Genomic DNA, 18,013 nt, shown 5'->3' on the forward strand with positions numbered 1-18,013 from the left:
CGCGCCTGCGCACCAGCCCGGCTGCGCGCGGCGGGCCACGTGCCAAGCGGGCTGCGCGCGCCCCTCGCCCCGGCCCGGGAGTCCCTGGCGACACGCGCGCGCCGACGCGGGGGCGGCGGGCGGGGCAGGCGCGGGCTTTAACCCGGAGGCCCCCGCCCCTCGGGCGTACAAAACCGAGCCCTCGGGCCGGGCTGCGGAGTGCGAGGGTGAGTGCCCGCCGCTGGCCGCAGCTGCCGCCAGTCCGTCCGTCACTCCGTCCGTCTGTCCGGTCCACGTCGTCGCCGCCGCCTCCTCAGCCTGGACGCCTGTCTGCCCATGCCGTTCGAGTTGCGGTCTCTGCGATCGGCGTTGCCCTCGCCCACCTGGCCTGTTCCCTGTCTCTGCCCTTCTTCCCCTCTGTCTTTGTCCACCGGTTCGTCCGTCCGTGCTTTGTCCTTGTCCAGCTGCCAGTCCCGTCTGTCCCCTGCTCCGCTTGCTTTTTGTCTCCTCCCTTGCCTGCTGTCTTTGAAAACCCTTGTTCGCGGCCCCTGCAGTTCCCTCCTCGTTCCCCATCTCCTGATCCTTTACGGCTTCAGCCCTCGCCGTCTTCTTTCGGCGACCTGATCTTTCTTGACTCCTCAGAGCGTCTTCCCCGATCTGGCTCCCCTTGAGAACACCTTCCACTCTCCCCAAGGGTTCCCCGTGAGCTTCTTTCACATCTTTTGGGGGTTCTGCACCCCAAATCGCTGGGGTCTCGCCTCCTCTGAGCCCCCATTCTCCCTGGGCTTTCCCTCTTCTGGGTATTCCCCATATCCACTGGGAGCTCCTAGGTCCCTTGGGGTCTTTCTCCTTGGGACCCCCCCAATATGTCCTCAGCTCCCTGACTTCAGGAGCCCTTCTGTGCTTTGTCGCCTGGTTTGTCGCCTGTCGCTGTCTCTCCTTGTTCTCTCTCAGGTCTTCAAGCACCCCCACTTCTTGGGATCGGGGTCCCCTGCTTTGCTCTCCCTGCCCCTCTGTGCCGCAACATCTGTTTCGGTGGTCTCGCCACTCTGTGTCTCTTGCGCTTAAGGTCCCCCTTTGAGCCTGCTTCTTTGCCTGGGGCCCTTGGTCCCCCCCTTGCTTTTTCTGCCCCAGCCCCCTGTCTCCCCTTCTCTCTGCTCCCTGTCTCCCTCTCCCTTTTTCTATCTTTGCCGGGTCTCTGGGTCTCTGACCCCCATCCGGCCCTCATGGCTTTGTGTCTGGAGCTCTTGAAGCAATGTGAGTGGTGGGGTGTCCGGGTCGGGCCGGAGTTGGCCCGCAGGCTGGCCGCGGCCGAGGCTCCATGGGGTTGGCGCTGGGGCAAGGGCTGGCGCTGGGGCAAGGGGGCTCTGGGGCCTCCCACAAAGGGGGGGGGGGAGGAGGGAGGGGCCAGGCTGTCTGGCGGAGGAGGGAGTGGGGGGCCTTCCTGCTCTGAGGCTTCTGCTTTAGTTGCTTGAGTGTGTGGAGGGCACCACGGGCTGGGCATCCCTGCCCACTTGGCCCCGCATGGCCTGGCACTTTGTGATCGCTTGTGGGCAGGCCGGGCTATTTTGGAGTCGGCAGGATGTGATATCATTTGGACGTTTATTTAGCCCCGGCTGGGTGTGGGGGCTGCGTTCTTGCCAGCTTGAGTAATGAAATTTCGCAGGGGGGGTTTGGGGCGGTGGTCAGCCTCCTAGGCAGCTGGGTTGTGGGGTTCATGGCCAGAACTTTGCAGAACACCAGAGTGGGCAAGTGAACAAAGGTTTGTGCTGCCTGGATCTTGCTGAGACTCGATTCAGGATGAGCAGGGAAAGGACTTCTTAATCTGACCACCCCGAGGATTGGCTTTGGCAGTCTAACCTCTGGGGCCTTGGTTCTGCCAGGTTCAAGTTGTGTAACCTTGAGTGAGACCCTTGTCCTCTCTAAGTGTCAGTTTCCCCATCTGTAAAAAGTGGATGATTGTGCTGGCCTCACAGGGTTGTCATGACGATCAAATGAAACATCTGTAGACATGCTTTGTGAACTGTCAGCTTGTCTTTAAACAGCCCCATCGAGGGAGAGGAGCTTGCCCAAGGGTAAACAGCTGGCTCGCTCCTGCCAGAGCTGGGACAGGGATCCAGGCCTAGGACACTACAGTCCAAGGCTCTTTAACCTCCTCCCCACTGCCTCCTGGTTATTAGGGAATGCACCTGCCCTTCCAATAGAGCAGGGAGACGGCTGTTTCTTAATTCAGGCCCCAATCCTGCTTGCTCTTTGTTAGTCCCTTTGTAAAGATAGGTGGGCGTGCCCATCGGGATGTCTGTGCTGGGGGACAGTTGGATTTTCCAATGTTCCATCCCATTGTTGTTTAAGGGTGGGCCCTGCTTGGACAGTGGCACTTGGAATAAAGTCACTTTGTAGTTGTGAGCCGTGGCTGTTTTTCCTGCTTCCCCTGTAGAGGAGGGGAACAAAGGCCTCAGCTGAGAGAGGCTCTGCAGAGAGCTGGGGTTTTCTGTCAAGGAGCTTAGGATGTTCTAGAACTTTGGTGCAGAGAATGAGATCAGCTGTTCAAGTGCCTTGTCTTACAGATGAAGAGATGAGGCCAGAAGGACCAAGGACCCACAGAGGGTTGAGCCAGGACTTCTGGGTCCTGTTCCATGGCACTGCCTCTGAAGAAGTCGCTGTCATGCTGTTATCACCTGCCCGTGGTGTATAATGACAATCTCTAACATCGTTTGACCTTTTTACTGTGTGCCCTGTGCTTGGTGCTTTACTTCAGCTACTTGCAGTGGGAAAGAAGAAGGGCTTGGTCCCTGGCCTGGAAGTGAGGGGTGCACGATCCCAGTCCCCACATCTCACCCACTTTTAGGGATGTCACTTTCCTTTGGGCTTCAGCTTCCTAATCCGTAAAATGGTAATAACATTCCTAATCCTAAGACTGATTCTGAAATCATGGAATCCCTCAAGAATTGTGTGAGCAGCGGCTCACTCCTGTAATCCCAGCACTTTGGGAGGCCAAGGCAGGCGGGTCTCTGGACCTCAGGAGTTTGAGACCAGCTTGGGCAACAGGGCAAAACCCTGTTGCTCCAAAAAATACAAAAATTAGCTGGGTATGGTGGCATGCACTTGTATTCCCAGCTACTTGGAGGAGGCTGAGGCAGGAGGATAGCTTGAATCCAGAAGGTCAGGAGGTTGAGACTGCAGTGAGCTGAGATCGTGCCACTGCACTCCAACCTGGGTAACAAAATGAGACCCTGTCGACCGGGCGCAGTGACTCACGCCTGTAATCCCAACACTTTGGGAGGCTGAGGCGGGCGGATCACTGGAGGTCAGGAGTTCGACATCAGCCTGACCAACATGGTGAAACCCTGCCTCTACTAAAAATACAAAAATTAGCCGGGCATAGTGGCACACACCTGTAATCCCAGCTACTTTGGAGGCTGATGCAGGATAATCATTTGAACCTGGGAGGCGAAGGTTGCAGTGAGCTGAGATTGGGCCATTGCACTCCAGCATGGGTGACAAAAGCAAAACTCCGTCAAACAAACAAACAAAGAAAAAGAAAAACTGTTCCAGAGAGTAGAAACTCTGAGTTTCAGAACCACAAATGCCTGGTTTTAATCAGTCTCCATCATTCACTGTGTTTGTAATCTTGGGCAAATTATTTCTTTGAGCTTCAGTTTTCTTATCTGGACTCAAGATTTATACCACAGGATTATGATGAGGATTAAATGAGATTATGTATTTTTTTAAATCTAGTACACAGTAGGCACTTAATAAATGTGAACTTTCCCTTCCCAAAAACATTTGGGTGACTTTTCTCTTTGTAGGAACTAGACAGAAGCCCAGTCTCTCCCTCCCCCCACGCCCTGTGGTTGAGGTTCAGGCAACTAGGAAAGCACCTGTGACTATTCTAATAGTAATAGGAGTGATCTTCTCATTTCTCCCAGGCTGTGTGAGGCATTGTGTAATCAGCCAGGCTCTTTCCCGACCATTGTTCTCCACCAACAGGCCTGGAAGTCAGAAGCCAGTGGAGTTCTCCCTGTTTCACAGGTGAATGAAAAATAGGGGGCCCAGAGAGAGACAAGGACCTGCTCAGGGGCCCACAGCCACAGCAGTGTCAGGCAGGCTTGGAGCCCCGGCCTCTTCTCCACAGCCCACAGATTTATGGGTTCTGCCTGTTAGCGTACCCCCTCAGGCCGCCTTCCCTGGGTCTGTTCCCATCTGTTCTGGGAGGAGGGTTTTCTTGACATTTCCCCAGTTTCTGAGCTCATCTTGAATTTAAAAGGAGGCTATCTGGAGGCTGGGTGGGGACTGAGTCACCACCTCCCCTGGCTTTCTCATCTTGAGCAGCAACCGTACACACCCAGAGGACCACTGCTGGAGACCTGCGGGTTGTAAACGCCACACAAGCTTTCTTCCGAGAAGCTCAGATGGGCTCTTGGGGGCAAGCTGCAGTTGTGGTTCCGTATGTGTTTCTTCCTTCCCCTAGCCACTTTGAGAAGTTGTTGCCTGTCCTTTCCTGCTTCAGCCTTTATTAATGCTGTCCTCTTCTCCTGTAGTACCCTCTCTTCCCCTAGAGGCCCACACAGTCAAATGCCACCTTCCCCAGGAAGTCTCTCCTTGCTGGCTCTGGAGTCCCACCAGGACTCCTGAGTATGCTTAAGGTATGACCTTGGCAGATCATGTCACCTTTCTGTGCCTCAGTTTTCTCATATATAAAATTCAGGTTTCTTGTCTTTATAAAGCTCCATCCCTAGACACACTCATCTGTCAGATCTGGGGGCAGGAATCAAATGCCCCTAGGTTTTTAAACCAGCCCTCTAGAGGATGCTGGTGCTGAGAGCCTGTCAGCTACGACCTGGGAAAAGCTGAACTGAGAGGATCCTGGGTTTGTATGACAGCCTGGCTTGTTGCTGTGTGACCTTGGATTAGTCAGCTTTCTGTGCCTCAGTTTTCTTCCCTGTCAGATTGGGATGGAAATGAGAACTCATGTAGTAAAAGCCCCTCGAGAAATGGCAGTCATCACCATCATCAGCTTTGTTTTGCGTGGGGATTGGTGGTTTTCAGAAGTAAATCACCCTCCCCCTACTTGGTCCTGGCAGCAGGCACTGTCAAGTCAGACTGGGCCAGGGTGCGGGCTGTGGAATTGAACAAATTGAACACCTAAGCAGGAATGAAATCTAGTCCTTACAGGAATGTAATGAGGTTGATGAAGTGTGTGGTATAAATCTCTCTCAGGTTCCCAGATTTCCCAGACCTAACTGTGGCTGCCTTTCCTCACTCAGCCTGTGCTGGAATCAGCTGTGTTAATAGACAGACACACCCATTCTTAGAAACCAAGGCTACCTTAAAGAGAAATACAAGCTACATTCTAGAGCTAAAACATGGCTGTTGTTCCACAGCACGGAAGCAGGCCCAGGGACGGGGAGGGATAACTAGGATCCCAGAGCAAGACTAGAGCCACAGCTCTGCCTCCCTGCCCCGGGCTCCCTCGTCTCCGTACATCGCTGGCCTAGATCCCCAGGTGGAGAACTGGAGCCCTGAGGTCTGGTTTGGCCAGTGAACGGTTTCCTCACAGGACAGAAGCAAGTGAAGTGGTCCCTAGTGGTCAAAGCAAACTCGTCCTGGAGCTGAATGAGGCTTGGAAAACTCGTCCTTTTCTGGGCCCTGCCTTCCTAGCCCTGGGCCAGGCTCTGAGAGGATGGGGATTCATAGACAGACAAGGCCTCTCTGCCCTGAGGAACTTATGGTCTGACAAGAAGACAAGCCTGCAATTATGAGAGACTGTGTGACAGTCTGTAATTAAGTGTCTGCTGAGGAAAAGCATTGTCTGAGAAAGAAGAAGTAAGCATGAGCCAGAGGAAACAAGAGCCCTTTGAGGGGGGCTGGATTTACAGAGGCAGAGGGTGGTGCTGACATTCCAGGGAGGCGGAGGTGGCAGAGGGCATAGCTGGATAAGTTTGCATTTAGGGAAACAGTGTGCTAGTTTTGCTGAGGCATCAGGGCTCTGGCTGGAAAATCTGGGCGAAGCCAGGAGGTTGTAGGCAGTGTTAAACAGCTGAAAAACAGAGGCACCGGGGAGCCATGGAAGGTTTTAGAGCAGAGGTAGCACAACTGGAGGACTTTTTCCAGAAGATGAATTAGGCTGGATAAATTGGAATGAATAAAAATGACAACAGGGAGGAGGCTTTGCAGGCGTCCAGATGACACAAGAGGGCGAGGTTTGGGTGGGGCCCGTGGGAGTAGGAAGAGCCAGTTGGGGTAGCAGAGAATGCTTGTGTTCCCTTAGGAAAGCCTGGCCATCACCCTGATGGGCCAGAAGGGAAAATGTTGGGTGTTGCTGGTTTGGGGCAGGATGTAGCAGTCTGAGCACATTTCTTGTGCACCTGCTGTTTGCCTGGCTTTGCGCCAGGGGCTCCACAAGGGGGCTCATGAAATCTGTACAACAAGCCAGAAGCGGTGGACTTACCATCCCTGTTTTGGAGATAAGGAAAAGGTAGCTCAGACCCAAGGCCAATTGTCTCCAAACTGTGGCTCTTCCCACAGCTCAGCTCTGCTTCTTGGAAAGGGAACTCCTGCTTTTAGGGTCCAAGGGAGCTGAGCCTTCTTGTCCTTTAATTAGGAGCAAGCACATTTATCCTAAAAGCCCACAAATCCTGCTTTCTAAGGATCCTGAAGGTCAGGGTGCCAGTTTAGAATTCCTTCAAGGTGGAAGAGTCAGAGGAGCTAGGGACCCTCACACCAGCAGTTTTACATACTGGACTGTGAGAAGCTTCTGGAGTTTGCCGTGTGTATGTCCAGCACAATATTAGGCATGTCCACCACTGAGCCTGTTGGAATTCTCAGCTAGCCGCCACCAGAGAGGGGCCCAGCCGCAGTAATCAGTCATCACCCACAAAGGCAGGAAGGGACTTGTCTCCAAGGTGCCTCGTGCAGGAGAGCCAAGTGACGGAGCCTAGGACCCATTTCTCAGGCTGCAGCCAGGAATCCCCAGTGGACAGAGGGAAAGGGAAGGGGACTAGTGCTTACAGAGTGGCTACCATGGGAGGCAGCAATGATTGGTCCCAGCGTACAGCCAGGAGATTGATGGCTTGGCTGGGGTCTCCCAGCCAGTCATTCTCCTCTGTGTGCAGCCCACACTCCTCTGAACACAAATTTGGTCATGAGGCAGAGCAACCACATGGCAGGCACAGCCTCCAGGCGCCCCTCACCCCGCTGCTCCCTTGCCTCCAGCAGACCCCAGCATCTATATACCAGTTTGCTTTGGCAGATACTCTCTGAGCCCAGCGGTATGCAGGGTACAATTGTAACTGTAACCGTGTTCTTCATACCAAAATCTGGACAAAGGTTTTGAGGAGAGATTTTTGTGCTCCTTTGGAACAGAGATGGCCTGAGAAATGCTATTTGGACTTTGGAACAGTGGACTAGAGGGACGTATGCCATCCCTTTCCATTGTAGTAATTCATTTGATGACCATCTAGAGCCAGGTGCTTTCTCGTGAATTTGCTCATTCTCACGTATACTCATTCTTTTTGTTTTGTTTTCAGCATGTTGGTTCTGGATCTTTAATATTTGTTTAGCCTGTTTTGATTTGCAGAGTACTTTTATATACATTATCTCCGTAGATCTTTATCCAGCTTTGGGAAGTATTACTATTCTTGTCATCCTTGTTTTTCAGAAGAGGAAACTGAGGTTCACTGGTAGAAAGAGGCTTGATCAAGGTCACTGTGGCTGAGCTACTTATTCAATAGATACTTAAGTGCTGCTCTGTGCCCGGCAGTGAGCTGACCCTGGGGAAACACTGACAGTCAGAGCTGCCTTAGAGACTTAGTTTCTGACCTCCCAGAGTCTGCAGCAGCAGCAGCACCGAGATCTAGCCAGGATCCACCACCAGGCTCCTAACCTGCATCCTGGGCCCTCTCCACTTCAGGTCCGTGTAGTTTGGGCCTGTGGCTTAGGTCTAGACTGTTGCAGCCTGTAAGCCCTCAGCCTGGAGCATCATGGTGTAAAGCAAGCCAAGGCATAAGTCTCTGCAAACTGAACTTCCAAAGTAACAAAAGAGGCCAGGCATGGTGGCTCATGCCTGTAATCCCAGCACTTTGAGAGGCTGAGGTGGGCGGATCACCTGAGGTCAGGAGTTTGAGACCAGCCTGGCCAACATGGCAAAACCCCATCTGTACTAAAAATACAAAAATTAGTCAAGCGTGATGGTACATGCCTGTAATCCCAGCTACTTGGGAGGCTGAGGTGGGAGAATCGCTTGAACCCGGGAGGTGGAGGTTGCAATGAGTCGAGATCACGCCATTGCACTCCAGCCTGGGCAACAGAGCAAGACTGTCTCAAAAAAAAAAAAAAAAAAAGGTAACAAAAGAGGTCTTCAGTAATGGCTTAATTATTAACAAGGTGAAGAAGGGCCTCTCAGCAGAAGGCCATTTGCTCCTTCTCCCTGGGGGGATGTCGCCCAAGGGCTGCTCTACCTAAGATCCTGGTGTGAGTGTTCTGGAGCCTCCAAATATTTAATTACACTGCACAGGTGTGGAGCTCTGTGGCCATGTGCTGAGCATGGGACCCTCCCCACCACCTTTAATATTAAATGAGATGAAATAAAGTAAGGTCCTAGGATAGCAGGTCTGGAAAGGACTCTGGCCCAGCCCCCTCCTTTCCCATGAGTAGGAACCAAACCTCGGAGGGAATGGACTTGCCAGGATCCCATATTGAGAGACATTCCTTCCCCTTCCCTTCCCTTATCAGTTTCACTTAATTTCCCCTGTCCTTCCTGATAGGAACTCTCATCCCAGCTGTACCTGTTCAACATTCAAAGCCGCCTTCAAATCTTTCCTATGCCTCAAAGTCAAGTTTTCCCTCAGTCTTCCCTGACACTCTCCTGCACACCCCAGAGCCCCACAGTGTCCAGTCTGTCTCAGTCTACTTTCAGAGGCTGACTGCCTGTTCTACAAGGCTAGACCAGCAGCCCTTGAGGAGACATTTCAAAATCTGGGTGCCTGGGTCCTGCCTCCCCTTGCAACCCAGGGAGTCTGATGCCTGAGATCTAGGAAGAGTCATCTCTGGATACATTTTGCTAAAGGGTTTTTTTTGTGTGTAAAAGTTATATTTTTACTGAAAAAGCAATACTTGTATGTTGGTTAAAAAAAATTGAAACTTGGTTAAAAAAAACAATGAAAAATTAGTCCCTGTCCTACCCAGACACCTAATCACTGTGACCAGTCTTGAGGTTTCCTTATAGAAATACTCAGCATCCACGTGCAGCTATTGTCAGTAACATCCCTTTTTATTACTTAAACAGTGGCATATTCTCTCTCTGCTTTTCTATACCTTGCATTTTTCATGTAAGTCTCTGTTGCAGGTTATTCTTGGTGGGCACGTACAGGTTCATGGCCATCTTTGCTCCTGAGCATGTGGCTTTCCATTGACACATAGACCACCAGTTGTTTGTCCTCTACGCAAGGATGTTTAGCTTGTTCTCAGTCTTGCTGCTGTGAACAGTGCTGCAGTAAACACCCTTTCCTATGTGTCTCCATGCACGAGTGTATGTGTAGCTGTTGGTGCCATTCCTGCACACGGAATTGCTCTTTCAGGAGTCTGTGCACTTAAAATTTGTCATATATTTTTTAATTGCCTTCTTTTTCATTCTGAAAATGTGTATATTTTAAAAGGCACCCCACCTTCACCCCCAGATTCAAATTTGTTTCTTCCATGAGCTCCTCTTGTGCTGCACCTGTTTGGCAACGGCGGGGCCAGTGAGCTCATTCAAATATTTACTGACCTTGCTGGGCATGGTGGCTCACGCCTGTAATCTCAGCACTTTGAGAGGCCAAGGCAGGCAGATCACAAGGTCAGGAGTTTGAGACCAGCCTGGCCAATATGGTGAAACCCCGTCTCTACTAAAAATACAAAAATTAGCTGGGCGTGGTGGTAGGTGTCTGCAGTCCCAGATACTCAGGAGGCTGAGGCAGGAGAATCACTTGAACCCGGGAGGCAGAGGTTTCAATGAGCTGAGATTGTGCCACTGCACTCCAGGCTGGGTGACAGAGCAAGACTCCATCTCCAAAAAAAAAAAAATCCTCCTGAATCCCAGTGCTGGCTTGGCAGCTATACCCCTGCCCTTCACTAAACCTCAGTTTTCCTCGTCTGAATGGTTGGGAGACTCATTCCTGCCTTTCTCATGTTCCTGGGCTATTTGGTAAACCAGCCAGTGGGAAGATGTCGTGAAATGTATTACAGTGGTCTTAGCTAGACAGAGTGGGCATGCCAGGGTCAGCAGAGATTCTGAAGTCTAGACCAGCTCCCCGGTGAGCCGTTGTCAGTCCTAGCAGATGGCCAGGTCAGCCCTCTGGCTAGAAATTTTAGGGCAGCTAGTGGTAAGTGTCTCCTCTTGCTGTGCTGAGATGGGGTCAAGATCACACTTAGGCTTTTGTTGAAAGAACATATAAGATGAGAGGGGAAAAAAAAAAGATCATATTTAGGGGCCTCCTGAATTTGCTCTGCCCTAGGTTGCTGGGACCTCTAGGACCTGTGCAGACTAAAGGAACTCAGTTGGTAGATCCAAGAGAGGTGGTCAGGGAGACCAGGAGCATGTCTACACTGCTAGCAGGCTTTTGCCTCCTCCCCCAAGCCAACAGGATGGCCCAAAAAAGCACCCCCCAGCGGATCATCTTTGCAACTCCTGTTTTAGCTCCAGTGGCAGCAGGGATGAGGAAGGTGAAGTTCTATCATTTTTTTTCTAGTTTGAAGTGACATTTAAAATCACTAGCCTAGGGGCCAGGCGTGGTGGCGCATGCCTGTTATCCCTGCACTTTGGGAAGCCAAGACGGGTGGATCACTTGAGCTCAGGAGTTCAAGACCAGCCTGGGCAACATAGTGAAACCCCGTCTCTATAAAAAATACAAAAAGTAGCTGGGTGTGGTGGTGCACACCTGTACTCTTAGCTACTTGTGGGGCTGAGGCGAAAGGATTGCTTGAGCCCAGGAGGTCAAGGCTGCAGTGAGCTGTTTGTGTCACTACACTCCAGCCTGGGTGACAAAGCAAGACCCTGTCTCAAAAAAAAAATCACTAGCTCAGTTCCTCCCTCTTATTTTATGAGCGGGAAAACTGCAGCCTGGAGAAGTTGAGGGTCTCCTCCCAAGTCTCCCAGTGAACTTGACAGGTCTCAGCTCACTTCCGCTCAGATTAGAAGCCAGGCATTTGACTCTCCTAGTCCTTAACTCTCAACATCTTTCCCAAATTGTTCCGGTCGTAAAGTTTCACTTCGGGGTTAAAAACCAAAGTGAAAGAAAAACAGCAAAGCAGGAAGCAGCCGCTTCAGACCCAGTCCAGGCTGAGGGGAGGCTCTGAGGGACCCAGGCCCTGGTGGCCTCATGAGGAGGGAAGCAGGCCTTTTCCCTACCCACTCCCACCCTTGCTCTGGGAGCCTGACTGGGGCAGGGACTGGGTGGGGCCCCGCAGGGAGAGGCGCCAGGCTACAGACAGACAGTGGCGTCCTGGCCTGGCCCACTGCTGTCTGGGAGACAGCCAGTAGGACGGGTTCCCTAGTGAAGTCAGCCCCATGTAGGTGTGGTCCCAGCCGGGTTCCAGGTAGGCCTTTTAAACTCCGTCCTTCCGGGGCAGAGCTGAGCTGGAGCTGGGCCTCTGTCAGCTTGGGAAAGAAGTCCTGGCTTCCCAAACCCAGCTTTCACAGAGCATTTCACTCTCCCTGAAGGTAAGAGCCAGCGCCCTGTCTTTACCATGAAGACTCTTAAACTTTGGTCACTGTGGGCAGTTACCTCCTATAGTTTCTTTTTGGGACCAAGATGACTTGGAAGCCAAAGGATGGGGGAGCTTGGCCGGGCGCGGTGGCTCAAGCCTGTAATCCCAGCACTTTGGGAGGCCGAGACGGGCGGATCACGAGGTCAGGAGATCGAGACCATCCTGGCTAACACTGTGAAACCCCATCTCTACTAAGAAATACAAAAAACTAGCCGGGTGAGGTGGTGGGCGCCTGTAGTCCCAGCTACCCCGGAGGCTGAGGCAGGAGAACGGTGTAAACCCGGGAGGCGGAGCTTGCAGTGAGCTGAGATCCGGCCACTGCACTCCAGCCTGGGCGACAGAGCCAGACTTCGCCTCAAAAAAAAAAAAAAAAAGGATGGGGGAGCTGGAACTGCTGGCTTCTCACCTCTTTATGTCACTGAGTTGATGGGTGGCCTCAGGCAAGACCCTTCCCTTCTCTGGCCTGCAGATTCCTCCTTCGTTTATCAGCAGGAGGGAGCTCCTTCTGTCTCTTCTATTAAGTTGAATTTGGTTCCTGGAAGCTGCTGAGAGAGTATCGTAACACCCACTTTGGTTGGCCTGTGTACTTCAGATATTAACTGTTACCTGATTAGCTGGGGTCTCAAGTTCCTATTTCCTGTGCTTTTACTAAGGAAATTCTCAGACTTATCAATGCAAATATGGTATCAATTTTGTCGCTAGACCAAATATGATTTTTTTAAAATAGAGATATCCCACTATGCCACTCAGGCTGGTCTCAAACTCCTGGGCCCAAGCAGTCTGCCTGCCTTGGCCTCCCAAAGTGCTAGGATTACAGGTGTGAGCTACCGTGCCTGGCCAGCAAATATTTTTATGTACCTCTCTTCTCCCTTGCACAGTCACAGGGTCCCTAAGTACAGAGGTGGAGTCCAGTCTCTAAGGGCACCCACTGAGCATACAGTAGGTGATCAGGAAATCCACACCCCAAAGGTCATATGTACCCATAGTTAAGAGCATCTCTGTGGAGTTGGGCTGCTGGGGTTCAGTTCTTGGGCTGCTAGTTAGAGCCGTGAGACCTTGGACAAGGTACTTAACCTCTCTGGGCTTGTTTCTTCACCTGCAAAATAGAGATGCTAATAATACCTGATTGTAGTCCAGCATGAGGACAAGAGAAATGTGTGCACAGCACTAAGCACAGTGCCTAGTACAGAGGAAGCATTTAAAAAGTAATAGCTGCTGCTGTTACTGATATCCAGGGGGAAAGAAAAGACTTGAAATAGCCAAAAACTGTCCATGTCCCATGCCTGGAAAGATGTAGATGGATTGGGTGGGCTGCTTGGAGTGGAGTCAGTTATCTGATGGCTGTTTATCAAGTGCAGGGCTCTCACGGGGGAAGGTGGCCTGGGTAGGGGAGAGGCGAATGCCCTGAGTGAGGGAAGGGGAAGAAGGGCAGGCTGTCCAGGGTTCAGGACACCCAAGATCAGGCTGGAGAATCTACCCAGGGCTGTCAGAATCTGCCAGGTATGTGGAGCTAGAGTTTTGTCTGCAGGATCATCACTCCATCTGGGCAGTTTCCTACTGGGGACTGTGATGAGGACCTGTTACTGACTGCGGAGAATAGGTTTGATAGTTCTAGCCTCTCCTGGAACTTTCTTGCTTTCCCACGCTTCCTGACGTGGCTGTTGCCCTGCACAGGGGTGCGGTAATAGGAGTTGTCTGCCTGCCTGTGGAGTGCACACCAAGGTCGGGTGGGGAAGAGGGGCCTTGTCTGGTATCACCCAGTAAAGGTAGGGCTGCCACCGTTGCTGCTGTCCCAGCAGTTTCTTTAAGAGAGGCACATGCAGCAGTGTGTGGGAATGGTGGGGAGTGGAGGGCAGGGATTGGGCTCCTCCCTCCTTCCCACCCCACCTCCACTTCTCTTTCCAAACAATCAGCCATTCATTTACTTGAGTGCCAAGTGCTGTGCCAGGAGCCAGGGAGAGACTAGGGAACAAGATTGACTTCCCTCCAGCTTGGAGTCCCCACCCAAGCAGGTAACAAATAATCAAGATACTATCTAATCTGTTTGTGATGAGAGCCCTAAAAGAAACAAATAGGTGCTGAGAGATTGGGGAAGGCATCTCAGGGAAGGTGACTAGGGGATGGGAAGGAGGCAGTCAGGGGCTGACTGGGAGGTGTCACTACCCTAAGGTGGGGGTATCTTGAGGGAACAGGAGAGGTAGGGGTTACATCTGGAGCAGTCTCAAGGTCAGGCAGGACCCTGGGGGTCTCGGTGAACCTAAAGAGGTGTGATAATGAATGTACTGCAAGTGAATATGTTTCTTCCCTTTTCTTTCTTTCTTTTTTTTTGAGCGTTTGAGACGGAGTCCTGCTCTGTCGCCCAGGCTGGAATGTAGTGGCATGATCTCGGCTCACTGCAACCTCGCCTGCCGGGTTCAAGTGATTCCCCTGCCTCAGCCTCCTGAGTAGCTGGGATTACAGTGCCTGCTACCATGCCTGGCTAATTTTTGTATTTTTAGTAGAGACGGGGTTTCATCTTTTTGGCCAGGCTGATCTCGAACTCCTGACCTCGTGATCTGCCTGCCTCGGCCTCCCAAAGTGCTGGGATTACAGGTGTGAGCCACTGCGCCTGGCTCTCCGTACAATCTCTTACCCAATTCCTATCCAAGGTTCTATGATACACATCCATTACTGCCTTTGTACACCTCTGATCTTTATTTTCTATTTGAATTATTTTTCTTTTATTTATATTTGCTGAATTCCAGTAAATAGATTGTAGGCAGATTATTAATCAGCCCTTGCTCACAAATACAGTTAAATCAGAAAATTTTTAAAAATGCTTAAATATTTTATTTGTGACTTTTAAGTTTGGAATGGCATGCGCCACCACGCCCAGCTAAAATCCAAGCAGTTTGATAACTGCTGGGACTCATTCTTCAGTGGGCCACTCACTCGTCCATTTTTAACACTGTGTTAATGACCATCTTAACCTTTTTGTTTTGTTTTGAGACAGAGTCTCACTCTGTCGCCCAGGCTAGAGTGCAGTGGCACAATCTCGGCTCACTGCAACCTTCGCCTCCCGGGTTCAAGCAATTCTCGTGCCTCAGCCTCCCAAGTAGCTGAGATTACAGGTACTGCCACCACACCTGATTAATTTTGTATTTTTAGTAGGCCACCATGTTGGCCAGGCTGGTCTCAAACTCCTGACCTCAGGTGATCCGCCCACCTCAGCCTCCCAAAGTGCTGGGATTACAGGCGTGAGCCACCATGCCCGGCCCTCACTAGCCCATTTTAAGGAGATATATTTGAAGGGCAGCTGAGGGGAATGCTCTGAATAATTAACTCTTATGGTAGTGATTAATTCTCCAAGATTTTTTTTTCTTTTTTCTTTTTTTTTTTTTTTTTTTTTTTTGAGGCAGAGTCTCTGTCCCCCAGCTTGGAGTACAGTGGCATGATTTCAGCTCCCTGCAACCTCCACCTCCTGGGTTCAAGCCTCCCAGGTAGCTGGAATTACAAGCACCTGCCACCACACCAGGCTAATTTTTGTATTTTCAGTAGAGAGGGGTTTCACCATGTTAGCCAGGCTGGTCTTGAACTCCTGACCTCAAGTGATCCACCTGCCTCGGCCTCCCAAAGTGCTGGGATTACAGGCATGAGCCACTGTGCCCGGGTAATTCTCCAAGTTAATGCACAATGCACATTTCAGCTTATGTGTGGCCTTATCCTGGCAGAATTGCTAAGGGACTGATCATCTGGGAGAGCCTCCTCTGCAGAGGTAGCCTTGGTTCCAAAGCCCCTGGTGGCCTGGTCACCGCCTCCTATCGAGGCAGGATAATGGGATGAGGAAGGCTGTGGATCTGATCACAGGACCCAGGCATAATTCCTTCATTAGCTATTTGCTCTAGGATTTAGGCCAAGTCCCTCCACCTGCCTCAGCCTCAGCTTCCTCTTCTGGGAAATGGGACAATACTTTCCAACATATTTATGACTCAGAGTCAGTGAGACAGATGATGGACTTCCCTTTGCAGTCTTGAGAATCCTAGCACAGTGTTTGGACACAGTTAAATGCAAGGAAAATAGGACTCCTGATCCCAATTTGTAGAAGTAGTGGAGACCCAGAGATATAGTGACTTGCCCAAGGTCATACAGCACTTCACTGATAAAATTGGGCTGAAACCCAGCTACCCTCCACAAGTTGCTATTTAAGGTTTCTTGTTGGTCAGTCTTTCAAAGGACAGTAGACTTGAAATAGATGTTTGCTTTTCCATCTTACTGGATTACTGGATTTGAAACATTTCTCAAGAAGCTCTGGTGTTGATGGGCCTGTGAGGGAGGATAGAGGGTAAAGGTTTGGGTAGGGGATAAGGACAATAATTCTGTGTCATAGGACTGGAGTCCTAAATGACTTCCATGGTGATCATCTTGTCCAGGGACAGCAAATACCTTGCACTTGGCGATTACCCCTCATACTGGACCCATGGCAGACAGCATCAACCATAGCACTCCCATTGATCCCCGGATACAGCGTGAGGAACCTTCTCAACACAGGCAAAGCCAATCAACCAGAAGTAGCATGCCCAGTGGAACCTGTGCCCTCCCCAGTCTAGTGCAGTCCCCCGCTTTTACGGATGGGTGGCAGTCCTGGGAGGGGGAAGGACTATGAAGGGCAAGTGATGTCACAGGTCTCTTTGTGAGAGCAGAAAGGAGTCTGGCAGGACAGTTTGAAGCCTTCGGAAGTATGTTTGCAAAAACATCGGGGCAGAGCAGCTCCCAGGGGGTAGGTGTTACCAAGGTAAAGTCTGTTTTCTCCAGATGTTTCTTGGGATGCTGGCTTGGCCTCAGTGTGTTTTGTGAGAGTGTACCATAGTCAGATTCCACCAACCAGAGCGGGAGGACAAACTTGTCTTTCTACAGCAGCTTCTAAGCTTTGTAGGAATGTATGTGTCAGTCTTGCCGAAGCAAGCTTGTATTTTTACTACTGTGAGACTGGATTCTGTGAAGGTTCCATTCTGGAGGTTGAAACCTGTGAGGTTTGCACTCAGTTAGCAGATAGAACACGACTCACTGTGTGATCCCGAGCGAATCCTTCAACCTCTCTGAGCCTCCTCCTTCCTTAGTAGCACAGGGGTGATGATGAAAACATCTCCTTGAGGGGATCAAATATAAGATGCAGAGGTTAGGACCTCAGATGGTGACTGGGCTACTGCAATAACCACCAATTCCTGAGCAGGTGAAAAACATCTGGCAACTATGATTATTAGCCACTAATCTTCAGCCACTCCTCAGTGTGGCTGACCCCATGCCATTGTTGGGGCAGAGTTCTGTGGACAGGATGGTATGGTTGGTGACCTTCTGATTGGTAGGTGTTCTTTCAAAGAGATCTTCCCAGATGTTACCATGCTGTGCTTTCAGAGGTAGTTGAGAGGAAAATTGAATGGAGAGGGCTCTGTGGGCATGAGGGGGAACATATAGTCAAGACTTGTTCCAGCATCGCTGTCATCTGCTTGCTAAGTTGTTTCTTACTCTTCTCTACTTAGAGTCTTCAGAGTCTTCTAGGATGAGGGCTCTGCCAGCCTGTGTCATTTTTTCGGGTGAAATCAGAGGGTGGGGTTCTGCCTCCTAAGTGTCAGCAGGCATTCACCTGGGTACCTCTTTTGGGCCAGGAATGAAGGTCACAGGGATGCAACCCTGCCTTCAGGAGGCTCAGGGTCTAAAGGGGGAAGCAGAAGAGTAAAGAGGTTTGTAAAAACAATGTGGTGGGCAAGGGCCTGTGGTGTGCCTGAATGTGGGATATTGTTCAGTGAGGGAGCCAGGGCAGGGGCCTGGGAAGACTGTCAGGGAAGGCTTTTTGGCAGGAGTGATGCTGGAACTGAGATTAAAGGAGGAGGCAGAATCAGTGAGGAAGAAGAAGGTGTTCAGGCAGCACAGAGGCCTGGAAGCTGAGCATGGTGTGTTGGCATGAAGGGGGTGATAGAGAGTTAGAGGGGTGATTGACAAGGCAGAGAGGCCAGTGGTCTCTGCACTAAACTGTTAGAATGGTGCTACTACAGCATGGTGTGGAGGGGCTGGATGGTTGTGAGTGCTGGGCAGGGCAATGAACCTTCCCGAAATCAATCCTTGGAGAGGATGAGGCCCCTCATTTCTGCCCCAGGCCAGAAATCCTCAGCCTCTGGCGTGCAGAGTCCCGGGAGAGCCTGGGATTGGGCAACAGCTCCGTGGGCCCTTTGCTCAGGAGATGTGTAGGCTCCTCAGGCAATTGTAATGACAGTTCCTCACCTGCCAAGCCCTTTCCCACCTGTCTTAGGAAACT

General features: G+C 51.2%; 1 protein-coding gene across 16 annotated transcripts in view; it reads left to right on the forward strand.

Moving 5' to 3' along the window:
• DLGAP4 (DLG associated protein 4) overlaps window positions 1-18,013 on the forward strand; it is a 228,625-nt gene that overhangs the window by 155,294 nt on the left and 55,318 nt on the right. For 2 of the 16 annotated variants that reach the window (XM_017944843.3, XM_031656733.1), the window contains exon 1: window positions 16,418-16,495. The exons of 6 other annotated variants lie outside the window; for them this stretch is intronic. Coding sequence is in view for 1 of the 10 variants with exons in the window: in XM_009216184.2 (XP_009214448.1) it covers window positions 1,206-1,236 (31 nt within the window). In the remaining 9 variants the exon portion in view is untranslated. Of the gene's footprint in view, window positions 1-436; window positions 1,237-3,456; window positions 4,012-10,378; window positions 11,678-16,404; window positions 16,496-18,013 lie in introns of those variants that run through there. 8 more of the 16 variants (XM_017944848.3, XM_009216184.2, XM_031656734.1 and 5 more) reach the window with 8 other exon arrangements.

Source organism: Papio anubis, chromosome 16 (genome assembly GCF_008728515.1).
Source record: "Papio anubis isolate 15944 chromosome 16, Panubis1.0, whole genome shotgun sequence".
NCBI lineage: Eukaryota > Metazoa > Chordata > Mammalia > Primates > Cercopithecidae > Papio > Papio anubis.